This window comes from Egretta garzetta, unplaced genomic scaffold (genome assembly GCF_000687185.1).
Source record: "Egretta garzetta isolate BGI_Z169 unplaced genomic scaffold, ASM68718v1 scaffold641, whole genome shotgun sequence".
Taxonomy (NCBI): domain Eukaryota; kingdom Metazoa; phylum Chordata; class Aves; order Pelecaniformes; family Ardeidae; genus Egretta; species Egretta garzetta.
The window spans coordinates 497,819-508,300 of NW_009258758.1; the positions used below are offsets into that span (position 1 = coordinate 497,819).

General features: G+C 39.7%; 1 protein-coding gene across 1 annotated transcript in view; it reads left to right on the forward strand.

The window, feature by feature from the left end:
* Positions 1 to 10,245, forward strand: part of LOC104135609 (macrophage mannose receptor 1-like) — a 31,975-nt gene extending 21,730 nt beyond the window's left edge. The window contains 9 exon segments of the mRNA XM_035888991.1: positions 452 to 600; positions 2,177 to 2,279; positions 3,087 to 3,319; positions 4,901 to 5,066; positions 6,092 to 6,244; positions 6,502 to 6,618; positions 7,293 to 7,460; positions 9,390 to 9,431; positions 9,850 to 10,245. Of these exon segments, the coding sequence (XP_035744884.1) occupies positions 452 to 600; positions 2,177 to 2,279; positions 3,087 to 3,319; positions 4,901 to 5,066; positions 6,092 to 6,244; positions 6,502 to 6,618; positions 7,293 to 7,460; positions 9,390 to 9,431; positions 9,850 to 10,094 (1,376 nt within the window). The 3' untranslated portion in view covers positions 10,095 to 10,245.
* The last annotated feature ends 237 nt before the right edge of the window (positions 10,246 to 10,482 follow it).

Here is a 10,482-nt window from a genome sequence, read left to right on the forward strand (position 1 = left end):
TCAATACATATACACTTGGTTAATAAGTAGTTTTATTTGTGTTATGCCTGTTTAGAAACCAAGCTATTAAGTCTGGTTAACAAAGAAGTTACCAAAGAAGACAATGGAGTGCACAGCGTGCAGACTCCTTTTCTGTGTGCCATGGTGTAGAGTACTCATGTTAATGTCTCTAATACTATTAAAACATTTACCCTGCTTCCTCAGATGATTCCTTTAAAAATGCTGTAAACAATTTTATGTATCAAAACTTGCTCATCTTTGAGTTTGTAAATACTTTTTCACACTTTAACATCAGATGACTACCCATTCTCTTTATTTTTATCATAAGATCACCTTATTAAAAAAGAAGAAAAAAACACATCTTCCTAGTCCCAGGCACTCTAGAGTCGGCACTGTTGGGGAAAGGTGCATTCAGTTTTCCTCCTTGTACCATTTTTCTTTGTTCCTTCAGCTTTCCTCATGTCCCTCTTAAAAAATGCTGCAACTGATGCTTGGGTTGGACTGAATGACATAAATCAGGAGCACACATACTTATGGACAGATGGAAGCCCAGTTTACTACACAAATTGGGCGAGAGGTTCCCGAAGCTACTACAGTAAGGTAAACATTAATTTCTGGTTATCACTCAAACAATATAACTGCGGTAGATCAATGTATGTAGCTACAACTGTATATTCTGTAAGGTTTCCTTTATGAAGATTTTTAGTGACCTTGTTGCTGTTGAAAGCAGGGTAATCATGTGGGATATCTACCTCCACACATTTTTTTTCAACTTATGTGTTTTGTCATGATTTTTTTGTTATGAATCCAGGCAGAAGTTTGGAAACATTATGCAAAACTCAGACAAGTGAGCATTTCCCCTCACTTTACCATGACTGATCAGGAGACTGAAATAAACCATAGCAGAGCAGTAACTGTGTAGTTATTGAGGGATACAGTGAATGTTATTTGGGCATGCTGAAAATAGTCAGATAACTGTGTAAATTTACATTTCTTGGCACTGAGCTTATTAAGATAAATGCATTGAACACAATCCTCAAAGGAAGGAGACTCTGGATCTTCTTTTCTCATTTTTATCTTCTCCCTCTCTATCTTCTATCAAATCTTCTTTCTGAAAGATCTCTTCTGCATGCTTTGAAACTTTCAGTCCTGCCCTACCATTTTGTGTTTCATTGCAAGACAAAACTGTTATTCAATAATTGCAAAATGGCTAATGTAGAACACTGTACTTGATAGTACTAATTCTGTACTCCTGTGCTAGCTTTACCAAGTTTCTTTTTCATAACATAATTGCTTTGAGTCCAGCTAAAATGAGAAAAAGTTATGTGAGATCCAACCTCTGCTGCCATCCAGGCTAGAGCTGGGTTTTGGGATCGCCAGGGCTTCCCCATCCCACACATGCATATGCTTTCTGTAGAAGGCTATGCCCATCTCCCTACACAAGCTACTCCACATACACTGTCCTTCACTTGCAGCCAAAAACTGGGCTACTTCCCCCAAGGGGGTTCAGGGGTAGCATGAGGTTAGGCTGATGTGAGGTGGGGAGAGCTGCTCCCTCCTGCTGCTGAAAGCCGAGCAGCAGCTTCTCATGCTGTGGGAAGAAAAGGAAGAAGGTAAAGAGCCTGAACTGCAGCGGAAAGGGTTTGGGAGGTGTCCCTCCCCAAAAAGATTGTTTCTGATTGCCACCTCTGAGTTACTGCACTGTGGTGACAGCTCTGGATCCTAGTGCCGGATCAGGGCCAGAAGGGGATTTCAGCTCTCCAGGCAGGCTTCAGTGCCGAGGAGAGTTTCCCCATAACCTCCAGGAAAACAGCAGCGAGCTGAAACACCCCGTGGGCCAGACCTAGCACATGCATGCAGACCTGCTTGCACGTGTGTGCGCACACACACGCGTGCCTGCATCCACAGACATTATAGGCATACAGGTAGTCCCAGACACTTCTTCCTGCCTCTGTGCTGTGCTTTGCAATTCCATCATCCAAGTCCAAACTTTCCTAGGGCTGAGTTGTAAATGCTTGTTGCCATATTACTGCTCCTGACCATTGCTTGTGTATATGACCTTCATCTTATTCATCCGTCTGTGCCTGCATGTGGCAGGTGAGCCTGTATATCCACCAGGATTAGGAACGTTTCCTATCTATACACGTTTTTCTTGTTAATCTCATTTCCCCTGTAGGATGACTGTGTCTTTCTGATTAAGAACCCGATCGAACAGGCAGGGAAATGGAAAGATGAAGAATGTAAAACAAGCAAAAGCTACATATGCCAGAAAGATTCTGGTGAGTTTTCTTTCACTACTTTTCAGTACAGCTGATTTACTGTGGTTATGTCAAACTGATGTTAGAATTAACTTTCCTGTATTCAACGTTATTTTAACTGAAATTTAATGTGACAGCATCACATGCACTATGGACTGTTTTAACAAAATGAGCACGCAGTGTATTTTTTGAAGGAAATGTCTTAACCTTTCCTCTTTTAAGGATTAGACCAGTAAATAAAAAAAATTTGAAAAATCTATGGATCATCATGTATTTTACTTTTTTTGCCAATCTGGTGGGAGAGAGAGAGAACAGTAGTTCGTCTTTATATGGGTAAATTCATCAAAACTAAAATTCTGCTGTTATACTTAAAACCACTGCAACTTCTTTATTTTGAAAAGCTGCCCTACTTGATTTCCTTTACAGTCTTACCCAGGCATTTCCATCGTCAGCAGTTATACCATGCTTACTGTACCCCATTCCTTGTCAGAAATACCGTAAATGCTAATATATCATGGGAGAAGTGGAGGAACTGCTCCCTTTAAAGACTTACCTTGTTACCGTATGCTTTGGGAAAGTCTAGATCTTCCAAGGAGTGTGACTGGATACTTATGCTAAAAGGTCATTCTGACATGAATTAGAAAATTTTGTCACAGAACATGAAAACATGGCTTTCGTTACTGCAGTGATAGTTGGGACACATTTTAAGTTGTTATCCCAGCCTCTCTTAATTACATGACAATTCCAGTACACTAGATCTTCTCTCAGTGTTATGTCTAGACAATTTAAAAATTTTGACTTTTCTTTTTGGTTTTTTCCTCATTACAGACCCCAAACTGCAAAACTCCCAACCCACAGTTCCGATGTTTGGCTTTAACAGTTATGGTGGTGACCGCTATGCAGTCATCAACGACAAAATGAGCTGGGAAGAAGCACAGAAGAACTGCAGAGACCAGTTTGCAGAACTCGCCAGTGTTTTGGATCCTTATGCTGAGTCTTACCTGTGGTTACAAATGTTAAAGCATGGGGAGCCTGTATGGATTGGTCTTAACAGCAACATGGTGAGCCCATCAAATGCTTGTGACAGTTGTACTGCTACCCTAGATCAGCATAGATCAGCCATATTTCTTGCTCAGAGGTTGACAGGATGCTCCCATGTGAGTGCTATCAGTCAGATCTGTGAATGTGTGGCAGGCATCAAAACCATGCTTCCCTCCACTTCAGGGGTTTTACACATCTAAATGTTTGGCCATAATGTAAGTGAGAACTGCCACAACCCACATTTCAAAGGCCACCAAGGATGTAGCTGCAGTAGGTGGTGGCTTCAGCAGTAAAAGTGGCCATGGAGTTTCCACTTCCTACACCATGGTCAACCAGATGCTCATGTGGGGGAGCATTGCAGTTTCTGAAGACACATTGTGGAGCACACCACAGAAGCAAGTTGGGTTAAAAATAGTTTTTTCTTCATGAGGTTATTTTAAGTTTTGTTTTAATTCACAGCCTAGCACTACAAGAGCTTGTGCTGGGCAATAGGGGGAATAGCAACGTGCAGCATAGAGGTGTGAGCAGGCCTCTGGTAATGGGGACACCTTAGGCTGTTTTTTGGAACTGAAGCTAGTGCCTTGTGAAAAACTGCCGACAAACTCAGGCAGAAAAGAGTGAAAAGGCCTGAAAGTGGAAGCATCTATTAGAGGCTTGTAAAAAGAATATGAAAAAAGATGATGTAGCTGGATATTTGTGGAACTGGAATCATGAGGAAATTGAGAGAGGTAGCGCTGGAGCTTGGTGGGACACAGGACTGAGAGAGGGCACAGGTGCTGAGGTGAGAGGAACCAGAGCCTCACTTCAGTGAGAGCAGGCACTGGGAAACCAGGATCAGAAATTAAATGGGTTGAAATGTGGCCAGCAACTTCAAAGGAAAAAGGAAAGGAAAGGAACTGGCACAAAGAACTGGATGGGAGCCTGCCTCCAAAGATCTCAGGAAGAAGAGGCTAGGCTATGCAGGATGGGGTTACAGGAGCCACCAATGTGACTAATGTTGGTCATCCTCTGCAAATAGTGATGAAATCCTCTGAAAAAAATACATGCTTAGCTCATATCTAGTCCTTTCAAGAACTAGTTACCTATCACAAATCCTTTTAGCCTGGGTGGCAGAGGTCTGTGGTGCATGCCCCATGAGAATTGTCATCAGTATTACTCTCTCCAGTGGAACTTTTGCTTTTTCTGTTTGCTTTCTGGATATATAGACAGGCCTGTGTTAGAGGACTGCTAACAATAATTTCTCTGCAATCTTTATTTGATCCATGTGTATATGGAGAGCCCTTTGATAAAATCTTCATCTGAATATTTGCATTTATTACCACAAGGCCCTTTGCCCATTTAGTGCATGAGATGGAAGATATGAATTGAAGAACATAGGTTGCATACTAAATAAACCTCTGAAGGACCACTGCCGTAGCTCCTGCAGAGAGTAGGAGTCTGGACCAGACTCTTATATATTCATGACAGAGGACGAATTAATTTTGTGCGAGAAACCATGATTCTTATTTTTCCTATTTTTTGTATAACTTCAAGTGCAATCTTAATGTTCTTTCAATCTAATTCTTGTATATGACATAATATTTATTGTCATTTGCTTTTAGGCTCAAGGCCATTACATATGGTCAGATAGAAGGAGGAGCAGGTATCATAATTGGGCCAGTGGAGAACCAAGTAAGAACACAGCCTGTGTCTATTTAGATTTGGATGGTTTCTGGAAGACAGCATCTTGCAATGAAACATTTTTATCTGCCTGTAAACAATCTGATGGTAAGCTGTGACTGGGAGAAATGTGATTTGGGAGGCTGGAATTTAAATTGATGGCTTTATTTGAATTTAGCTTTTCCATATATGCAAAGATAGTGATAGATGGTGTATGCCTTGTGATAAACTATCGCTTTTGTTAAGGAAGAACTCCTAGATCCAGTCTGTCTTTAGTGATTTTCAGACATTTCATTTTGCAGGCCAGTCAACACATGTGCATCATAAAGACAACTGCAATATTTCATGCCACATGGAATAGTTGTTTTCTGCATCCTTGTTTGTCAAGAAATACAGAATTGATCAACTTTAGCCTAACTATAAATATATTAATGATATATTTTTACATTTAAAAATATCTTTTTTAATATTGGGAGATAAGAAACTTCTGTCAGTGCAGCAGCCAAATCAATGAACTTACATTTGTTAAAAATATAAGATCCTGGACAGCTTCTGCTGCAATACTTTAGAGCTCAATTACTGCACCTAGTTTTCAAATATATTTTAAATTATATATGAGATTTATGATCTCTGTGCCATACTTCACAGCAGATTTTTTATTCATTTAAGATCTGTTTTGGCTTTATTCATGTGATGCAATAGGCTGCTAATTCTACTTTTACATAGTTCAGGATGTGTGTACAAGGGCAGGTACAGACAGCTTCTCTGACTGACCCTGCTACAAACTGGCTGGGCACAAGCCACAGGCTTGTAGTGCTGATGTTGAGATACCTTATGCCTACGGACTCATTCCTCACTCTTTTTCACAAGTTTTAAGTAGAAATTGCCTTGCTGAAGGCAATTGCAGTTAGACTGGTGTAAGCCCTCTTTAGCAGATTGAAGAACCAGCTCCAACTAGTACAGTTTATTACTAGTTTACTATGTTCAGTTCAATCTTTTATCATTAGTTAAATCTATGGGATATTCCTTTTCCTGGAATCGCTGTCAAATTGGTAGGGCTGACGTGTGGTGCAGGAGTACATGTTTCCCTTGGCTCTTAAGACCCCACTGAAACCCATGTGTCTTCTTAATAGAGTTAATCCCTAGTGAACCACCACAGCTTCCTGGGAAGTGTCCTGAACCGAAGCGTGGTAGATCTTGGATTCCCTTCCGTGGTCATTGCTACTATGTTCACACCACTTCTGAGGAAAGCTGGCCTGATGCTTCCATGACATGTATTCAAATGGGTAAGTGCCACCTTACACTAAGATATTTTACAGGTTGGTTGTGTGTTTGGTTTTTTAATCCAGAACCACGAGGTAATACATAGAAGTGTGTGTATTTATATCAATTATAAGCTATGGCTAATTTAAATTTATTATAAAGCTTTTCTACTATATGAAAAAGCTGATCATGAAACATGTCATGATTGTTCACTGAGATAATTAATTTCTAATGGAAAATCTTGCTGAAATGTTATATAATATTTAATTGGTATTTTTAGGTGCTTCTCTGGTTTCCATAGAAGATTCAGCTGAAATGAACTTTCTCTTACTTCATTTGTCTCCACTTGCAAATGGCTTCAAAAAGTTCTGGATAGGACTGTTCAAAAATATCGATGGTAATTATTTCACAGTGTATACTGAGATGAAAATAAATACTAAATAAACAGAGAGAGTACTAAATAACACTGACATACTAAATACTTATACTAATATATTAAATGTTAAATAAATAATCAGGGAAATCAACTGTCAAATGTTTAATAGCTTTTCTGCTAAAATACTTAAAACAGAAACCACCAAGAGGTCTACGCCTTTTGTATCTTTACTGTAATAGAGTATATTTCAGTCTGCTTAGCACTGCAGTAGTTGATTAAAATGTTTCCTGTCCTTTTTTTTGCTCAGATTCCTTCATTTTTAACAAGTGTTAGTCTTTTAAGAAAAATGTTGTTTTGTAATTAAAAGCTGAAGCAACCTTAAATAGAAATTTGTTCCTAAACAACACAGTATAGCACTCATATGAGCTGCCTAGTAACATTTCTTAATCTAAATTTCAGGATTTTTTCATAATTTTTTTTTGTGGAACTTTTATTTTCATCCGAAGATATGTGAGCTTTTTGGTTTTTGGTATACTCTCATCTGAGTATCTCTGGCTCTTAAAAGAGTGAGAAATGAGCCCTCTGTGATGCTAATTTAATCAATCAATAAATCCCATATCCAGTGTTGTTGTGCCCAGTAAGCTAGAAATGATTCCCCACTTGATTCACTCACCAGGTAATACTTTTAATTTTAGGGGAATGGATATGGACAGACAGAAGTGATGTGGAATATGTCAACTGGGAGAAAGGAGAGCCTACAGTAATTTTTGATGAACACTGTGTTGACATGGATGTTCCAAGTGGAACCTGGAGGAACTATTACTGCTCTGTTGACCAGAATTTTATTTGCAAAATCCCCAAAAGTAAGTTCTTAGTTTTTGTGCACTGGGTTATTTTAGATGTAGTGGTTAATATACATCAAGCCAAACTGCTTATGCACTGGGTACACTTCACACATTGGTGCTGATATATGTGCATCTGCATCAAAGCCAAGAGTAACTTCTGTTAAGGACAATGAGAAATAATGTTGAAGAAGAACCTGAGTCACCGTTTCCTCCTTTCAATTTAACAGCATTGATTTCTTGGCATTTGCTGTACCCTGGGGTGGGGGAGAACATATCACCTGTTGAGAGTATGGAGAAAATTCATAGTCATTGCGGTTAGAGTGCAAGGGGCGGTAGATGATGAATAGACAACTAAACTAGTGCTGAGAAGAAAGGCAGACACTCTCCTGATAGCTAAGCTGAGGGGCAGCAGTGCAAAGTCACTGAGCTTCTGCAGGAAGAAGGTAGGTGCTGCCAGTGGGGCTGGTACCAGTGAAGTGTGCTGGGATCTGCTGGATGACCAAGCAGAAAGCATCAAGTGGGGGTGGGTGGTGGGGCCCAATTAATTTCTCTGCTGACACAGGCATAGGGAGACATGCCAAGACGACCAAACAGCATAGTACATTTCATTTTTAACGGTTACTTTTGGCCCTGTGCTTTTTTGGATGTCAACCGATGCGAAATCTGAATGTGTCACAGGCTGGGCTGAGACCCCCTTGCATGCACAGCAGGGTTGAAGAAATTTTGAAGGATGTAAATCTGCCCACATGCAGCTAGCTTGAGTCACCATATACACATAGATCCAGCTGGTTTTGCACACATCAGCTGGGAGGCAGTATGAAATAGGCCAGGTTTGCCACTGGCAAACAGGTAACTGTACAAATGTAATAGATGAAATGTGGAACCAATTGAGTCTTCTGCTTGTGGATCTCCACATGTTGGCAGTTTGGCAATGGAGTAATCCATGAGCTTTGTAGGGACCAGCCAGCCAGTCCTGCAAGCAATTAACTAAATCATACTCCCCACGCAACAGAGGGAGGAAAAGAGAGTTGCCTAAAAATACAGCTTAAATGCTGTTAAGTACAAATGTGCTTTTCACTTTTGCAAGCGTAAAAAATGGAGTTCTTCAGTGTGAAGTCTTACACTGTGAAAGTGTAAAAACTGAACATCTGTCTCCTCCACCAAAAAAAGCATTCAAAGCAATTAATAGTGAGACAAGAGTTTGTTTTTTTTTTTCTTTTTTTCTTTTTTTTTTTTTTTTTTACAATTATTTTTAACAAGAATATTTGATGGATTCTGCCTGAATTGTCAAAGAAAATATTTTCGTATATTTTTCATGTCCACATACTGTGTTCAGCTCTGGGGCACCCAGCATAATAAAGACATGAACCTGCTTGAGGAGGGCCAGAGGAGCGCCACAAAGATGATCAGGGGGCTGGAGCACCTCAGCTATGAGGACAGGCTGAGAGAGTTGGGACTGTTCAGCCTGGAGAAGAAAAGGTTCTGGGACACCGTATGGCAGAGTTCCAGTACTTAAAGGAGGCCTACAGGAAAGATGGGGAAGGGCTCTTTTATCAAGGAGTGTAGTGATAGGATGAAGGGTAATGGTTTTAAACTGAAAGAAGGTAGATTTAGAATAGATATTAGGAAGAAATTCTTCACTGCGAGGGTGGTGAGGCACTAGAACAGGTTGCCCAGAGAAGTAGTGGATGCCTCATCCCTGGAAGTGTTCAAGGCCAGGATGGATGGGGCTTTGAGAAACCTGGTCTAGCGGAAGGTGTCCCTGCCCATGTCAGCGGGGTTGGAATGAGGTGATCTTTAAGGTCCCTTCCAACCCAAAACATTCTGTGATTCTATGATTATTTAAAATTTGATAGGAATGAAAAGTAAAAATTATGTATGCAGTACTTATTTAATCTTTGATTGCAAACTATGTATAATATATATATTTTAATTTTAATTTTAAAGTTATTGAAGTTGATCCAACCCATGATTCACCTGTCAATAAAGGTAAGTTGATTTCTTATAAGCCCATTAAACAGAAATTTCAATAAGTTTATAAGCATTTATTATTTACAAGTAAAATTGCCCCCTGAAAAGTTTCATTTAAATACCCATTTAACTGTCACAGGTGATTTTATTTTAAATCTGTTTAAAAGGAGAGCTCTTCTCTCAAACTGGGTATCTTATAGATACTTTTTTTTGCTTTACGAATGGTATACTGTAGTACAATATAATGCTCCTTTTAAAAGCAACGTAGAAGAGATTGGGCCCAATTTTGCATTGTCCATTCAGAATATGTATCAATTTTAATTGCTGTTATGGTTGTTCAGTTCTTTTACAGGTCACTCTGTTTACTTAGGGAGATGCTGTATGCAATAGCAGTTTCTGGCCATTTGTGATAACTGTTCTGTTTCGTCTTTTACAGCACCAAAAAATGAAGCTGCTGCTTCATCTGCAAATAGTTTAGGTGGGATGATCGTTATACTGATCTTCCTTCTGCTAACAGGAACTGGCCTTACATTCTATTTCTTTTATAAAAAGAGACGTGATCAACAAACAATCAGAGCCAGCTTTGACAATGCCATATACCGTGGTGGTGCTGACCCTGGAACTCATGAATCAAATTGTCTTGTGACCAATATTGAAGAAAATGAGCAGGCATCACTTTAATAAGCAGCATAATCTTGGGCCTGATTTTGAAAGGAATTAAAGCACTGGAATACAAGAATTCTTAAGGCAAAACGATTTTCTCCTATGGAAATTCTAGTTCATTTTGCCCAGGATGCTTCTTGCTTTCTGTACTAGCAGGAGCAAGCAATCTTGCAGGGCATATCCAGAGATCTGCTCACAAAATGGAAGAACTGCTGAGCATACACATAGACCTAAAGCTATGTTGCATAAGTGAATACTCGGGCAGTTCCAGTCTCTGCATGGGTCCAGCATCACCTTTAGGCACAAGAAGAGCCATGGTCACCACAGGCAACTGTGAAAATATGCTCTGCAGCATGCTGCAAAACATATATCCAGATCTGTAGGTATCCTGAAAATGCCGCCCCGA